At 48.0% G+C, this 17,754-nt stretch overlaps 1 protein-coding gene across 4 annotated transcripts in view; it reads right to left on the reverse strand.

Annotated features, from left to right (window-relative positions):
* lrp2a (low density lipoprotein receptor-related protein 2a) overlaps window positions 1-17,754 on the reverse strand; it is a 65,945-nt gene that overhangs the window by 13,418 nt on the left and 34,773 nt on the right. For 2 of the 4 annotated variants that reach the window (XM_014164078.3, XM_014164077.3), the window contains 22 exons: window positions 17,444-17,632; window positions 15,474-16,394; window positions 15,169-15,334; window positions 14,842-15,000; window positions 14,459-14,748; window positions 14,013-14,213; window positions 13,739-13,765; window positions 13,589-13,627; window positions 13,247-13,489; window positions 7,296-7,421; window positions 7,011-7,130; window positions 6,227-6,358; window positions 5,502-5,703; window positions 5,037-5,332; window positions 4,201-4,867; window positions 3,920-4,090; window positions 3,607-3,830; window positions 3,218-3,395; window positions 2,923-3,119; window positions 2,487-2,732; window positions 2,150-2,278; window positions 945-1,064 (listed from right to left, as the gene is read on the reverse strand). In XM_014164078.3, coding sequence (XP_014019553.1) covers window positions 945-1,064; window positions 2,150-2,278; window positions 2,487-2,732; window positions 2,923-3,119; window positions 3,218-3,395; window positions 3,607-3,830; window positions 3,920-4,090; window positions 4,201-4,867; window positions 5,037-5,332; window positions 5,502-5,703; window positions 6,227-6,358; window positions 7,011-7,130; window positions 7,296-7,421; window positions 13,247-13,489; window positions 13,589-13,627; window positions 13,739-13,765; window positions 14,013-14,213; window positions 14,459-14,748; window positions 14,842-15,000; window positions 15,169-15,334; window positions 15,474-16,394; window positions 17,444-17,632 — 5,043 coding nt within the window. The remainder of the gene's footprint in view (window positions 1-944; window positions 1,065-2,149; window positions 2,279-2,486; window positions 2,733-2,922; window positions 3,120-3,217; window positions 3,396-3,606; window positions 3,831-3,919; window positions 4,091-4,200; window positions 4,868-5,036; window positions 5,333-5,501; window positions 5,704-6,226; window positions 6,359-7,010; window positions 7,131-7,295; window positions 7,422-13,246; window positions 13,490-13,588; window positions 13,628-13,738; window positions 13,766-14,012; window positions 14,214-14,458; window positions 14,749-14,841; window positions 15,001-15,168; window positions 15,335-15,473; window positions 16,395-17,443; window positions 17,633-17,754) is intronic. The other 2 variants (XM_014164082.3, XM_014164081.3) reach the window with 1 other exon arrangement.

Raw genomic sequence — 17,754 nt, forward strand, 5'->3', positions numbered from 1 at the left:
GTTACGACCTAGTTATGCCCAACTTGTGCAACCAGCCCATTAAGGCTCAGTGTAGAGGTCCCAATGCGAGCCAGCCAGGTAATCTAAGGTTAAGGTGTTAAGTATACTGAAGAAAAAGTTACGGAGTTACTGAGTTACAGTTCATATGAGGAAATCAGTTAATTTAAATAAATTCATTAGGCCCTAATGAATACAGTTATACAGATATACATCTGTTGGTCAAAGATACTGTATCTTAAAAGAAATGGGACTTACAGCGGGCCTCAGGATCTTGTCACGGTATTTCTGTGCATTGAAATTGCCACCGATAAAATGCAATTGTGTTCATTATCCATAGGTTATGCCTGCCCATATCATAACCCCACCGCCACCATGGGGCACTCTGTTCACAATGTTGACATCAGCAAACCGCTCCCCCACATGACGCCATACACGTGGTGTGCGGTTGTGAGGCCGGTTGGAAAGTACTGCCAAATTCTCTAAAATTACATTGGAGGTGGTTTATGGTAGAGAAATTAACATTAAACTTCTCTGGTGGACATTCCTGCAGTCTGCATGCCAATTGCATGCTCACTCAAAACTTGAGACATTTGTGGCACTGTCTTGGTGACAAAACTGCACATTTTAGAGTGGCCTTTTACTGTCCCCTGCACAAGGTGTACCTGTGTATTGATCATGCTGTTTAATCAGCTTCTTGATATGCCACACCTGCAGGTGGATGAATTATCTTGGCAAAGGAGAAATGTTCACTAACAGGGATGTAAACAAATTTGTGCCCAATAATTTAGAGCAATAAGCTTTTTGTAAGTATGGAACATTTCTGGGATCTTTTACTTCAGCTCATGAAACATGGGACCAACACTTCACATGTTGCGTTTATATTTTTGTTCAGTGTAGCTACAGTACTAGACAGTTATGGTGGGTAGATGTACTGTAGAACTCACTGCAGGCACGCTCATCCGAGCTGTCCCCACAGTCGTTGTCCCCGTCACACCTCCAGCGCAGAGGGACACACTGGTGGTTGTCACAGCGGAAGTCCCCCAGAGGGTCACAGGTCACCTCCTCTGAAACACACACATGGACATGCGATAAGAGACAAAAGACGGCACATTTACACTTCAGCTAATCCTTCTTATTGTTCTTATCATTCTTATCCTTCTTATCATTCTTATTGTTCTTACCATTCTTCTCCTTATTATCCCTCTCATCATTCTTCTCCTTCTTATTGTTCTTATCCATTCGTTTTTTCTTTAATGTTTTTCGGTCAAACATTGCACCGGTGCAAACACATATAGCTGATTTTTTTACTTGCTGAAAAATCAATGGCTCATTACAGCGATGTTACTTCTCCACTTTCGACCAAATTACAAGACTGTTATGATGTCCCAGCTACAACCAACCATTGGTACTGCAAGACACTATCAGACTAATGAGAAATTCTTCAACACTGTGCCTCCTACTATTTAATATAGCGTCGATGATAACTACTAGACCACAGAGCTGAACTGAGAGGTGCCCTCTGGTTTTTTTAATTAAAGCAGAGCTCATCATGCAGAGGGGAGTGCAGCATGTCTGAAGTGGGTGAGCTCTGAGCTATGCCAGGTCTATAGGAGAGGACAGGAGAGGAGGAGAGCAGAGCTGTGCTGTCTCTACCACACAGCGCCGGAGGTTTGAAAGATAGTGGATCCAGGCCCTCCTTGCTCTTCACCTGGCCCGGCCGCTGGCTGCATTCTCTAACAGAGATTAGCACGGATCTCCCCTCTAGCGCGGGGATGGCACTAATGGAGTGAGGGCCTCTGATAAGAGATGGGAGGGCCAGGGCTGCTGCTGTGTGGATCGGGGCGCAGCACAAAGAGCACAGTGTGAACCTTGCCCCATACACATGCGCACGCAGACACACGCACACTCTCACACACACACACACAGGCCATAAATCCAGAGCGTTCTCTCACGGGGAGGTGAATAGAGCAGGCGGTGAGAACCTCTCCATCACTACCTCCTGCTGTCACACTATGTAATGTTCCGCTAACAACCCTTCATTCACTCTCAACATACATTGTTACCTCATACAAAGACTCTATTATTCAGCACTGTGGGTTTGCACCATTGGTTGATTTATGTCAGGATGCTGGTGTTTCTGTGGACTCACCGCAGCCCTGCTCATCACTGTTGTCCCTGCAGTCGTTGTGACCGTTGCACACAGACCACAGTGGCACACAGCGGTAGTTGGTCCTGCAGTCAAACTGGGTGTGGTTGTCACAGCGGTACGACGGCCCCACTGTGAAAAGACCACATCAAGGAAGTCAATAACAAAGACAAAGTCTTTCAATCATATCTGGCAGGAGCAAACGGCTATCAATTGTGATTTTCCACAGTTTAGGATGAACAGATCTCAGTAGGGCTCACTGTGGCAATCCCACTCAATCCCTATAGTTCACTGGGCGTGAATTCACCACGTGATTCTCTGTGTTGGGCGCATCACTCACTGCACTCATCCAGAGGCTCGTCAGAGTTGTCGCCACAGTCGTCGTCCACGTCACACTTCCAGTTCTGGGGGATGCAGCGTCCGTTACGGCACTTGGACTGTCCGGGCCGGCAGGTCCTGCTGGAGCAGTGGGTGGGCTCCTCATCAGAGCCGTCGCCACAGTCGTCCTCCCCGTCACACTGCCACGCCTCGGGGACGCACCTCTTATTGGTGCACTGCCACTGGTGGGTCTCGCACTGATGAGTGGCTGCACAGACAAACAGTCAATTCAGTTGAAACACTCTACTGAAGAACATTAGTCCAATCACCTGGTATTTAACAACAAAGATCGCAACTCATGGGAAATCAACAATTCAATAACAATGTAATCAAACAATTACAAAGAATGTTTCATGTGTTCTCTGAAAACAGAAATAACAGAGCTAAATCCCACCCACCACACAGCACAGGATCTTCATCAGAGCCGTCATGGCAGTCCTGGTTGCTGTTGCACAGGAAGTGGGGGCTGGTGCAGTTTCCATCGTTGCACTGGAACTGGCCCAGTTGGCAGTGGCGACTGGGGCAGGTGGAGGGCTCATCAGAGCCGTCTCTGCAGTCCCTCTGGCCGTCACACTTCCACCAGATGGGGATGCAGCTGTGGAGGGGAGGAAGGGCAATACTGTTCAGGGCTCACCAATGCCACAAAGAGAACGTGTGTATCGCAGTGGAACTCTGAGGTGAACTCCCACTCACCGCTCATTATCCGCACATCTGTACTGGGTGCTGGTGCACATGGGCAGGCAGCGAGCCACCCCCCCCAGCTGTAAAGTCAGGAAGTGGTCGGGGCATTCACAGGTGTGACCCCGCCCCCCGTCGCGGAGCAGACACAGGTGGGAGCAGCCTCCATTGTTCACTGCACAGGGGTTGGTCACTGGGGGGAGAGAGGGGGTCAGAGAATCATTCAGGCATTCAATGCAGCTGGGCAAACACAGGCCCGGCATTGTGTAATGTAAACACTTGAATGGATCTAACAGGCAGGAAACGTCAGGATAAGGAAGTGATAGCAATCTGAGTGTGAAGGAATGGATGTTGATCCAGGAGAAGAGAAGACTCAGATTACTGTCTCCTAGACTGAGACTGACCTATGGGCTGCCTATAGGGATGGCACACGTGGATGTCGAAGGGTCTGTGTGTGGTGTTGACCAGAGACTGGCGGCCGGATCCGTCGTATTTGTTGCCTTTCTCCACTGTACGGGTGTTCCAGTCAGTCCAGTACACGGTCTCCTCAAACACAGTCAGGGCAAACGGATGGGGCAGTATCCCGTCATACACGGTGTGTCTGTGATGTCCCTCCAGGTCTGAGAACCTGATGAGAAGAGGAGTAAGATTACAGGAGGCCTTTAGGCATTTCGGAAACAAAGCAAGACTACATGGCAATATGAAGCAGGGTCTTACTCAATGTAGTTGAGATGGGCATCCGACCAGTAGAGCTTGTCATTGCTGTAGTCGATAGTGACCCCATTGGGCCACTCGATCTTAGTGGTGATGATTGTGGTCTTGTTGGTGCCGTCCATTCCAACACGGCCTATGAAGGCTTTGTCCCCCCAATCCGTCCAGTAGACATATCTGACAGGGATCAAATGGGTTGAGATTACTGGCTTATCGAATGAATCAAGAATAAATGAACTATTCCTAATTTTTGGACCGTGTAATGATTAGTGATTAGATTTACTCACCCATATTTGGGATGGAGAACGAGCGCCCTGGGGTTTTCAAAGCAGTAGGTGTTATTGGCGTCCACACAGTGTTCAGCCAGTTTCTTCACAAAGCGTCCGTCCAGTTCGGACACTTTGAGACAGTCCAGGAAGCTGTCCAGCCAGTAGAGTTTCCTGGCCACCCAGTCGACCGCCAGGCCCTCTCCATGGAGTACCCCGTTCACCACCACTTCCCTGTTACTGCCGTTATAGAACATCCGCTCAATCAACCTGCGGCTCACGTCAATCCAATAGAACCTCTTGTCCACGCGGTCAAAGTCCATGGCCACCACGCTGGTCAGGCCCTGCAGGATGAGGGAGTAGGCCTCTCCGTCCGTGGACAGGTTACGAAGATAATAGCGGTTACTGAAGATGAGGTAGGGCGTAATGTTGCTGTTCTGACGACAGCTGTGGCCATCCGGTTCCCGTAGGAACCCGGGGGCACATTTACACATGTAGGAGCCCACCGTGTTCTCACACACCTGACTACACACGCTGGGCGTCTCCGCACACTCGTTGACGTCGTCGCAGGTCTTGTTGTCGGACATGAGGCGGTAGCCGGGGCGACAGGTGCAGATGAAGCTGGTGGGTGTGTCAGTGCAGTTGTGGTCACAGTGGTGCATGGAGGGGTTGGTGCATTCATTTATACCTGCATCCAGGATAAGAGAGAACAGGCTTTAGAGGAGATTGACTATAAATCCAACACCACACTGCTGCTCTGCTGTGATACTAAATGGCTATATGGGCGTTGTAGTTTATGGTTTTATATTTTATGTAACTTAATATGTTTTATTGCTTTTAAGACATCATGCACTCACCACAGCCCTTCTCGTCACTGTTGTCTGAGCAGTCGTCGGTCCGGTCACACACGTTGAAGAGGGGGACACAATGTCCGTTGTCACACCTGAACTGCCCGGGGGGGCACGTGGGCGGTGGCGTGCGGCACAGGTGGTCAAGCTCATCGGACTCGTCCCCGCAGTCGTTGTCCCCATCACATATGAAGTCGCGGGACACACAGCGTCCGTTTTGACAGATGAACTGGTGCTGCTGACACGGCTGGTAGGTGCAGCCCTGCTCGTCACTGCTGTCCCCACAGTCATTCCTCCGGTCACACCTGCCATCAAACACAATCAGTCACGCAGTGTACTTCCCTGTACACCAGGGGGTGCTGCTGCCCAGTCCACACACTCACACTGTAGTCTAATCATCTACTGAACAATGACTCATTCAAGACATCTGACAAATGTCATTTTTATGTCTCTGTCAAGTCTGAGTTGCCAAACCTGTAGGAGCTGCGTATGCAGAGGCCGTTGCTGCAGGTGAACTCGTTGACGCCACACGATCTGCGCGTGCAGTTCTGGTGCTCGTCCAACGCGTCCGCACAGTCCGCATCCCCGTCACACACCCAATCACGAGGGATGCACTTCCGCTGTGGCGCTTGGTTATTCACACAGGTAAACTCCAAGACTGAGCATGTGCGGTTGTCTAACAAAACAGAGGGGGGGCAGGATAAATGACACCAAATTAGAGACGTTTCAAGATTATGAAGTCTCCCGAGACTGGACCTGAAATTTCTCGCGGTCCAAACATTCCTAAGTGTATCTCAGGACCTCTAGCCGTGACTTCAGTTTCCTATCCATCTAATGTGATTGAGCCCTATTGTTTGAAGTGAGACTCCTGCCGAGGCCTGTGGTGCGCTGAAGACATGCGCTCCAGGCTCCTTATTGTCAGAGCCCACATTGGTAAGGGATGACATAATAGTTCAGTTCCACCCTGAGCATGGGAGCTGCGACAGACACAAAGTAATGAGTGAGGCAGGGGAAATCAGGAATGTGAGCTCCTTGGACTCTGGCCGGAGACCTTCAACAAGAGCCAGTATCCACCTCCCCACAAACCCAGCATGTATCCTGATCCCTCAGTGTCTGACTCCTGATAGAGAGAGAGCGATAGAGAGAGAGAGAGAGAGAGAGAGACAGAGAGGAGGTAGAGGAGAGGAATTCACACTCACCACAGTTGTGTCTCTGGTCCTCGTCACTCATGTCTCCACAATCATTGTCCCCGTCGCAGATCCAGGAAGAAGCGATGCACCTGCCGTCGTCACAGGGGAACTGGTCAGTGTTGCAGGTTCTCACCAGGGTGGCTGCAGGGAATCAAAGGTCAAAGCAAACCATGCAAAAGCTGATTAGAATACTATTGTCCTCTAAATACAAATATGTCAGTTACTTAAAACTTCCTTTACATTTTCTGATTGACTTCATCTCGAAAAGACAACATGTAATGCATATCTGAACCAAAATTAATCAAGTGAAGCTATCAAAATAGTCATGGCATCTCCTCCACATTCCAATCTATGGTTTCTATTGAAACACTGAGGCTGTGTAATTACCCTGGCACAAAAGAAAGAGGAAAGGAAGAGAGAAAAGGAAGAGAGGAAAGGTAGAGAGGAAAGGAAGAGAGGAAAGGAAGAGAGGAAAGGAAGAGAGGAAAGGAAGAGAGGAACGGAAGAGAGGAAAGGGGAGGGGAGGGGCTGTGTTTGTCAGAGGAGACTAGTGGGCGTCAGTATGGAGGAATGTGGCAGACAGTGGGAGGTTGGACTGACTGACTGACCACATCACTAACAAAGGCATACACTACTGACACATCACCAACAGCACGCACACACACACAGAAAATAAACGAATCATTCAAGACTCTTCAACTCAGGAGAACAAATGAATAATGACTCCATTCTGAGAACCAAGTTGAATCTCTCTTGCTTAGCATAGTGAGTAAAGGAGAGCTGTGGTACGTACTACAGGAGGAGGGCTCATCGGAGCCGTCAGCACAGTCGGTACCCCCATCACAGTACCAATGGGCTGGGATACAGCGGCCACTGGAGCAGCGGAACTCGTTCTGGGCACACGTGGAGGTGGCTGGAAGGGGAACAACAGACATGGTAAGGTCATTTTGGAAGCACCAAAACCCAGTTATGGTGCTTCCAAAAGGGCACACTATTCACTATATAGTGCACTATATAAGGGAATAGGGTGCCATTTCGGACGCGCCCTTACTGTACAGAACAGACCTGTGGGACTCACCACAGTGTGTAGGGCTCTCATCACTCATGTCCCCACAGTCATTGTCCCCGTCACACAGGTAGGAGCGGGGGATGCAGATGTTGGTGGATGTACACTTGGTGTGTTCTGGCTGACATGTTCGCTCCGCTGAGATACACGACAAGAGGAGGATTGGTGTTATTGTCTAGTATATATATTTTAGTATACAGTACCAGTCAAAAGTTTGGACACAACTACTCATTCAAGGGTTTTTCTTCATTTTTACTATTTTCTACATTGTAGAATAATTGTGAAGATGTCAATACTATGAAATAACACATATGGAATCATGTAGTAACCAAAATAAGTGTCATATAAATGTTATATTTGAGATTCTTCAAAGTAGCCACCCTTTGCCTTGATGACAGCTTTGCACACTCTTGACATTCTCTCAAACAGCTTCATGAGGTAGTCACCTGGAATGCATTTCAATAAACAGGTGTACCTTGTTAAAAGTACATTTTTTGAATTTATTTCCTTCTTAATGCGTTTGAGCCAATCAGTTTTGTTGTGACAAGGTAGGGTTGGTATACAGAAGATAGCCCTATTTGGTAAAAGACCAAGTCCATATTATGAGAAGAACAGCTCAAATAAGCAAAGGGAAACGGCAGCCCATCATTACTTTAAGACATGAAGGTCAGTGCAATCCGGAAAATTTCAAGAACTTTGAAAGTTTCTTCAAGCGCAGTCACAAAAACCATGGTAAGCACTATGATGAAACTGGCTCTCATGAGGACCACCACAGGAAAGGAAGACCTGGAGTTACCTCTGCTGCAGAGGATAAGTGTCACACCTCGATCTGTTTCACCTGTCTTGTGCTTGTCTCCACCCCCCTCCAGGTATCGGCCATTTTCCCCATTATCCTCTGTGCATTTATACCTGTGTTTTCTGATAGTACGAACTGGCCATGACTGACCCAGCAGACTCGGACCAGCTCCGCAACGCCGTTTCCTCCCAAGGAGCAACCATTGGGAGACACAAGGAGTTACTTTGAGGTCTTATGGAAGGGTTGAATACATTGCTGGAGCAATTCGGTGGATTGTCTGTTAGGCAGCCAGCCATGACAGTAACCTCCCAGCCCCTCAGTAACCGCTCTGTCAGAAGCGCGTCTCTCCAGGCCTCCCAAGCTTCCCGAGAACCCTGCTTATCTCTTCCGGAACGCTTCGCTGGCGAGTCAGGAACCTGTCGGGCGTTTCTCTCCCAGTGTTCCCTCATCTTCGAGCTGCAGCCCTCGTCCTTTCCCTCGGACTGCTCGAAGATAGCATACCTCATAACGCTGATGTCTGGGAGGGCCCTCGCCTGGGCTAGGGCGGTGTGGGAACAACAATTCTCTGTTGTCCGGGAGAGAGGCTGCCCGGAAGTTACTCCAGCTTCATCAAGACTCCCGCAGTGTGGCAGACTATGCTGTTGATATCCGCACGTTGGCTGCCGAGAGTGCCTGGAACCCAGGAATCCCTGTTCGACATGTTCCTCCACGGATTATCGGAGGAGGTGAAAGACGAGCTTGCAGCCCGGGAGCAACAATACCACTCCTATCAACCTGTGAGTGTCAGACTATGCAGTTCATGCTCATCAAGTCTCCTCAGGTACCCGTGGTTTTGGGGTTTTTCATGGCCCCAGCATCACAATCCTCTTATCAACTGGACTGCTGGTGCTATCATGGGCTGGAGCCCGTTCTGCCACGCTCATTACCTGAAGTTGGCGCAGCCTGTGAGCTCGGAAGAAGACTGCGCCTGTGCATCGACTACTGGGGCCTCAATGACATCACTGTTAAGAACCGCTACCCGCTACTCGCCTTGGCTTTCGAGCCGCTCCAGGGGGGCACCATTTTCTCTAATCTGGTGCGTATATGGGAAGGTGACGAGTGGAAGACAGCCTTCAACACGGCTAGCGGACTCTACGAATACCTGGTGATGCCATTCGGTCTGACCAACGCTCCTGCTGTGTTCCAGGCCCTGGTTAATGACGTTCTCCAGGACATGTTGAACCGGTTCGTGTTCATCTACCTCGACGACATCCTCATCTTTTACCGCTCAGCTCAAGAACATGTTCTCTAAGGCTGACAAATCCTCCAGCATCTCCTGGAAAACCAGCTTTGTGTGAAAGCAGAAAAATGCGAATTCCATCGCTGTTTTTCACTCGGTTCAACTCTACCATCTCCTACCGCCCGGTGTCCAAGAATGTTAAGCTATATGCGCTTTCACGCTGCTGCTCCCACGGTCCTGGAATGGGCTCATTCCTCCAGGCTTGCCTGTCACCCTGGCTCCCGTCGGACCCTGACCTTTGTTCGACAACGCTCTTGGTGGCCTACCATGGTCCCTGACATCGCCGCGTTCATCGCCGCCTGCACTGTCTGTACTCAGAATAAGACTCCTCGGCAAGCTCCTGCTGGCATCCTTCAACCACTTCCTGTCCCTCACCGTCCCTGGTCACATATATCTCTGGACTTCATCACTGGTCTCACTCCGTCTGATGACAACACCACTACCCTTACGGTGGTGGACATGTTTTCCAAAGCTGACCATTTCATTCCCCTCCCTAAGCTACCCTCAGCCAAGGAGCTCATGGGTTATCAGCCCCCACTCTTCCCTGAGCAAGAGGAAGAGGTCAGCATACCCTCGGCCCAGATGTTCATCCGCCACTGTCACCGTATCTGGAAGAGAGCCCGGTCGGCTTTTCTAAAGACCACCTTCAGGTATCGACGACAAGTAGACCGCCACCGGACCATGGCTCCCGGGTATCGTCTCGAGCAGAAGGTATAGCTGTCCACTCGGGATCTGCCCCTCCGGGTGGAGTCCCGCAAACTTTCCCGCTGTTTTATCGGACCTTTCCCCCATCTCTAAGATTCTTAGCCCCTCTGCTGTTTGTCTTCTGTTGCCCGCACCCTCCGTATACATCCCACTTATCATGTATCAAGGATTAACCTGTTAGGGCTAGGGGGCAGTATTGACACGGCTGGATAAAAAACGTACCCGATTTAATCTGGTTACTACTCCTGCCCAGTAACTAGAATATGCATATAATTATTGGCTTTGGATAGAAAACACACTAAAGTTTCTAAAACTGTTTGAATGGTGTCTGTGAGTATAACAGAACTCATATGGCAGGCAAAAACCTGAGAAGATTTCATGCAGGAAGTGGCCTGTCTGACAAGGTGTCGTTCTTCTTGTCTCTGTTAATTGAAGAGTGAGGATCTTAGCTGTCCCGTGACACTTCCTACGGCTGCCATAGGTTCTCAGAAGGCGGCAAAACGCTGAATCGTGGCTTTGCAGGCTCTGGCTGAAACAAAGTAGCGCGTTTGGGTAGTGGCTGGTTACAGTACTGTGAGACTCAGGCTCGTGCCCGCGTCGACCGAAAGCTTTGTTTTCTTTCCTCTGTTTAGCTAAATGGACATTCCCGGTCGGAATATTATCGCTTTTTTATGAGAAAAATTGCATAAAAATGGATTTTAAACAGCGGTTGACATGGTTCGAAGTACGGTAATGGAATATTTAGATTTTTTTTGTCACGAATTGCGCCATGCGCGCGACCCTGATTTACCATTTCGGATAGTTTCTGGAATGCACGAACAAAACGCCGCTATTCGGATATAAAGATGGATTATTTTGGACCAAACCAACATTTGTTATTGAAGTAGCAGTCCTGGGAGTGCATTCTGACGAAGACAACAAAAGGTAATCAAACTTTTGTAATAGTAAATCTGATATTGGTGAGTGCTAAACTTGCCGGGTGTCTAAATAGCTAGCCCGTGATGGCTGGGCTATGTACTTAGAATATTGCAAAATGTGCTTTCACCAAAAAGCTATTTTAAAATCGGACATATCGAGTGCATAGAGGAGTTCTGTATCTATAATTCTTAAAATAATTGTTATGCTTTTTGTGAACGTTTATCGTGAGTAATTTAGTAAATTGTTAGTGAATTCGCCGGAAGTTTGCGGGGGGTATGCTAGTTCTGAACGTCACATGCTAATGTAAAAAGCTGGTTTTTGATATAAATATGAACTTGATTGAACAAAACATGCATGTATTGTATAACATAATGTCCTAGGGTTGTCATCTGATGAAGATCATCAAAGGTTAGTGCTGCATTTAGCTGTCTTCTGGGTTTTTGTGACATTATATGCTAGCTTGAAAAATGGGTGTCTGATTATTTCTTGCTTGGTACTCTGCTGACATAATCTAATGTTTTGCTTTCATTGTAAAGCCTTTTTGAAATCGGACAGTGTGGTTAGATTAACGAGAGTCTTGTCTTTAAATAGCTGTAAAATAGTCATATGTTTGAGAAATTGAAGTAATAGCATTTCAAAGGTTTTGAAAATCGCGCCGTTACGTAGGTGGGACGAATTCTGTTACGTAGGTGGGACGAATTAGTCCCGCCTGCCCCAGAGAGGTTAAACGTCTGTCTCACAGGCCTCTGTCTCCTCTTTCCTCTTTTCCGTACTCCTGTTCTCTTTGGTCCCTGTTTTCTAGTTCTTCCGGCTTTGACCATTCTGCCTGCCCTGACCCTGAGCCTGCCTGCCGTTCTGTACCTTTTGACACTGCCCTGAATTACTGACCTCTGCCTGCACTGACCCTGAGCCTGCCTGCCGTTCTGTACCTTTTGACACTGCCCTGGATTACTGACCTCTGCCTGCACTGACCCTGAGCCTGCCTGCCGTTCTGTACCTTTTGACACTGCCCTGGATTACTGACCTCTGCCTGCACTGACCCTGAGCCTGCCTGCCATTCTGTACCTTACGGACTCTGTCCTGAATTACCAACCTCTGCCTGCCCTTGACATGTTGTTTGCCTGTCCCCTGTTTTGTAAATAAACTTCTGTGATTCGAACTGTCTGCAACTGGGTCTTGTCATGAGTTCTGATAATAAGTTCGTTAGAGTTACCAGCCTCAGAAATCGGCAATTAACTGCACCTCAGATTTCAGCTCAAATAAATGCTTCACAGAGTTCAAGTAACAGACACATCTCAACATCAACTGTTTAGAGGAGACTGCGTGAATCAGGCCTTCATGGTCGAATTGTTGCAAAGAAACTACTACTAAAGGACACCAATAAGAAGAAGAGACTTGATTGGGTCAAGAAATACAAGCAATGGACATTTGACCGGTGGAAATCTGTCCTTTGGTCTGATTTTTGGTTCCAACCGCTGTGTCTTTGTGAGATACAGAGTAGGTGAACGGATGATCTCTGCATGTGTGGTTCCCACCGTAAAGCATGGAGGAGGAGGTGTGATGTTGTGCTTTGCTGGTGACACTGTCAGTGATTTATTTAGAATTCAAGGCACACATAACCAGCATGGCTACCACAGCATTCTGCATCGATACGGCACCCCATCTGGTTTGCGCTTAGTGAGACTATTATTTGTTTTTCAACAGGACAATGACCCAAAACACACATCCAGGCTGTGTAAGGGCTATTTGACCAAGAAGGAGAGTGATGGAGCGCTGCATCAGAAGACCTGGCCTCCACAATCACCCAACCTCAACCCAACTGAGATGGTTCGGGATGAGTTGGACCGCAGAGTGAAGGAAAAGCAGCCAACAAGTGTTCAGCATATGTGGGAACTCCTTCAAGACTGTGGGAAAAGTATTCCAGGTGACAACCTCATGAAGCTGGTTGAGAGAATGCCAAGAGTGTGCAAAGCTGTCATCAAGGCAAAGGGTGGCTACTTTGAAGAATAAAATATATTTAGATTTGTTTAACACTTGTTTTGGTTACAACATTATTCCATGTGTTATTTCATAGTTTTGATGTCTTTACTGTTATTCTACAATGTAGAAAATAGTAAAAAGAAAAAGAAAAACTTGAATGAGTAGGTGTCCAAACTTTTGACTGGTACTGTATATTTTAGTGACTTTTACGACACAAAAACGTATCTAATCTTCATGAACTAATCTTTCTACTTTAGATTTGTAAGTGTTGTTTTGAGGACTTACGGCAGTTTTGTTCGTCTGAGGTGCCGTTGTCATAACAGTTGTTGATGCCATTGCAGATGTAGTCCTTGGAGATGCAGCGTCCGTTGTTGCAGGGGAACTCAGTGTTGGGGTCGCACGGACTGAAAAGGCAGCCTACCTCATCACTGTTATCCCCACAGTCGTTGTAGTGGTCACAGCGGTAGTGGTAGGGCACACAGCGACCGTTCCCACAGGTGAACACAGTGGGCTCGCAGGTGTGGAAGGCTGTCAATCAAACCAGATTCAACATTATCAGAGCTCTAGCCAATGGACAGGGACAGCAGGTGAAGATAGACTGGTGTACAATAGAGAGGCGGGCTTTACCTGACAAGGCAATAAATGCTGCTGCCATTTGCACTTGGACTGCATGCAAGATATAAGTACATGTATTCATTAGTTTAGGATGGGGTCAGTAGAAAAAAACAAGCAGCACTAAATAGCTACATTAGATTAGTGAACTTCAAGCATACACACCGGAAGTTTGGAAATCATTCTTGGATCCTGTAAAATTGTTGTTGCAGTGAGAAACAGAAGGCTGGTTAGAGGCAGCATGTTAAAGACAGTTAAGAGTAGTTCAGAGAGTGAAGGACAGAGCAGGTGTAGTGATAAATCAATCATAATTAGCTGTAATCACAACCACATTCAAGACATGCAAAATCATCACATTGCAAGATATTTCTAAATAGACGGGACAAACAAATATGATTCGAGAAAACAGGTTTCTACTTGTGGCCACTGAGCACCATACCACAGACTCTCTCCAGTTCGTCGCTTCCGTCCCCACAGTCGTTGTCATTGTCACACTTCCACTGAGCACGGATACAGCGTCCATTCATACAGGTGAACTGGCCTTCCTGGCAGCGGGTCCCGTTGTCAGGGATACAGTGCTTGTTGTCGGCCAGGTACCAGCGACCCTCTGAGGGACACTGACACTCAGCACCCTGGGGCCCTGCGGAGAGGGACAGGGGGACAGGCATCAGACGGATGGGGGGGGGGGGTATGACAGACAGGTGTGCCACAGCCCAACTCACACTATCCCAAAACAACATTACAACATCAAAACAATAGGATGCTAGAGAAGATCACATTTTCAATGGCAGTTTGGTCCAACTCTGACATTTAGCTAAGGAACTACAGCATGCTTCTATTTGATCAGAAAACTTGAGGATTATAACAGGGCCTAACTTCTAGTACCTGGGGTACAGATGTGACTGCAGCCTCCGTTGAACTGCTGACATGGGCTGTTGCACTGTTGCTGCTTGTTGCTGGCCAGCACATGGACATCCATGGGCCTGGATGGAAGGTTCTGCGTCATCACCCTCTGGTCAGACCCATCGTGCTTGTTAGCCCGGTAGATACTGCGTGTGTTCCAGTCAGTCCAGTAGATGTACTGGCCATACATGGTCATGGCGAAAGGGTAAATGGCTGTGCTGACGATGACCTCCCGATTGGCCCCGGTGAGAGAGCAGCGCTCAATCTTCTGTCTGATAACCAAAACCAGCACATATCATTAGCATCAACACGAAAGGACAACGAATGACTTGTGAGAAGAGTGTAGCTTTATAAGAGGGTCTTACAGGCTGGCGTCTGCCCAGTACAGTCTCTGCTCTTCATAGTCCAGGGTCAGTCCATTGGGCCACACCAGACTACTGTTTACAATCTCTGCCCTGAAGTTCCCTCCCAAAGTAGAACGTTCAATCTTCGCATTCGTCCCCCAGTCTGTCCAGTACATATATCTGTGTGGCATGGAAGAAGACGAGTTTTCCCATTGTTAATCAATGATTGCACAGTGCACATTCAACACATGCTGAATATCTATTGAAGATACTGAGTGAGCGCTCTTGTTATCATAACAGAAGGAGTGAAACGGTATTAGCATTCTTGGCATTTCTGGCCAGTCTTACCCCCTGCAGGGATCCAGCATTATGGCTCTAGGCCGAGGCACATGAGCGATGATGGATCTCTGTGTCCCGTCCACTGCCATGGAGTTGATAGTCTGGTTGATGTAGTCACTGTAGTAAATCCGTTTATTGATCCAGTCATAGGCAATACCATCAGGAGCTCCTAGATCTGCATGGACACAAAACACAACACATAATGTAGAAAAGTACTGCAATAAGCAAATAGCCCAGAAAAGGTGAAACCAGATAATTAACTACAGTATGATTTTGTAACATAACAAAACAAATCTAGTTGTTAAGTGTCTTACCTGAAGCCACCACTACTGGAGGTGAGGTAGGAGAGGAAAGACTGATGAAGCTAATCTTGCTGCTCCCAGCCCCTGAGCTCTGGGTGAAGTAGATCCTATTGTCTGTGCGGTCAAAGTCCAGGGCCACAGAGGTGCCGGGCACGTTGACCACAGGGAAAGGCAGTCCGTGGTCGTCCGTGTCCAGATGCAGGCTCTGCACCGCACTCTCTGTTGTATAGATGAGGTAATCATCCCGCGACACCACACAGCCCTCGTTGTCCGTCCCCAGGTTGCCAAAGGCACAGCCACACTTCTTGGTCTGGTTCCCGGGGAGGGCGAAGCAGAAGTGGGCACAGCCTCCATTGGTCTCCAGGCAGGGATTGTTGTTGAGCTGCTGGGCCGAGCTGGGCTGGATACGCTGGTCGTAGATAGTCACGTCTCTCAGCATGTTGATGTTGTCTCTGATCACTGCAGGCTGCTCTGTACTGCCAGGCTCCTTACTGGCCTGGAACACCTTCTTCAGGTTCCTGTCCACCCAGATGATGCTAGTCTCAAACACAGTGATGCCATAGGGAGTCGGGTAACGACTCCCATACCGGACTACCTCTGTCTCGCCTCCCTGAGGGTTGACCCGGGCTATCATATCCAGAGAGTCATCCACCCAGTAGACATATCCAGTCTGGTAGTCCAGAGCCAGACCTCGCGGGGTTATAATCCCAGATGACACCAGCACAGTGCGGTTGGTCCCGTCCAGCAGAGCTCGCTCAATCTTGGGGTTCTGTCCGTAATCTGCCCAGAACAGGTATCTGTTTTTAGGGTCCACCACGATGTGGCGTGGCATGTCCACTTGAGTCTTCAACAGCACACGTCGGAAAGTGGTGTTCAAGCGCAGAACCTCCACATAGGTCTCCGTCAGGAAAGCATTCGTGAAATAGAGGTTCCCTGAAAAGTGACAGCCAAATTGACATATGTAAGTGAAAGGGTAATGGGGATTAAATGATGTAGGAAAGGCCTCTGGTTGTGCAGTTCTTATTGAATGGTTGCATAAGGACAGGGTAAGCCTGCTAATTTGCATAGTTACCAGGAGCTGGTTTCCCACATCCAGATTATGCCTATTTCTGGATAGCAAAAGCAGAAATAGGCTTATATATAGTCTGGTTCCGGGAAACCGGCATTTGTTTAGTATAACCATCATTTAAATCCTTATTGGCCACAGTACCAAGATAAGTAGCATTCTCCTGTCCATTATACTCATTTCTTTCCAGTCAACTGACTGTTATATAAACCAGCCTGCTCTCTGGAGTCAGGCCCTGTGTTGAAGCCTCTTACGCTGTATCCATGGATACCTACTACTGGCTGACCTTTACTTCCTCTACCTGCTGTAGGGCCCATAGAGAATGATAGAGGCCTCTAGCGGCCAAAAGGCCGTTTTAGCATAGGCAGTGCCATTGTGGGCTTCTACAATGCTTCCGCCATTTTAAAGTAGTGAAAGTAGTCAACTGGGCAGGGGTTCCAATGGGTTGTGCCTACCTGGCAGAATGATATCATGATTATTTGTATCAATCCAGTGGCCATTTGTTTTGCAAACTCTGCAATCACACAAGCGCTACAGAAACACAGCTAACCAAACAATGGTCTCTGGCTGGTGCACAGTTTAATTAAAGGGTAACTACACCCCAAATTCTAAATGTCTTAGATATTTCCCAGAATTCAAAGGTAGTCTCCTGATGTGGTTTAAGGATTGTTGTGGACTTAAATCACCAAATTTAGGATGTTTTTCTATTAACAAAGTGTGATTTTGAATAAATCCCCCCCCCCCCCCCCCCCCCCCAAAAAATGGGAAAAACGGAAACCTGGAAAAACAAAACGGAAAAAAGGGAATTTGGGAAAAAACAAAACAGAATCAGGCAAAAAAATCAAACTGATTTTATAGGGCCCTACAACTGGCATAATTTAAACACTTTTCATTTGAGCTCTCTGAACATGCCTACCTGCAGCCCAGTCCACAGCGATACCTCGTATCCCGTTGCGTCCGATTCCAGATGTGACCACACTGTCGAACCCTGCTCCGTCAGACTTGATCCGGCGGATTCCATTCTGAGATGTCACGGTGCTGCTGAAGTCACACCAGTAGAGGAACCCGGAGGCCATGTGGACGTCCACATGCAAAGCATTGCGGCCTGCACGACACAACCAGAGATGTAAGACACAAACACTCCAGTGGTTGCTTCAACGTCACACTGTCACATCAGAGTATATTGTCTGAAACCAAACAAAGTATTGTTTCCTTGGTATCATGTAG

This window comes from Salmo salar, chromosome 21, assembly GCF_965601325.2.
Source record: "Salmo salar chromosome 21, fSalSal1, whole genome shotgun sequence".
In the NCBI taxonomy this organism is placed as follows: domain Eukaryota; kingdom Metazoa; phylum Chordata; class Actinopteri; order Salmoniformes; family Salmonidae; genus Salmo; species Salmo salar.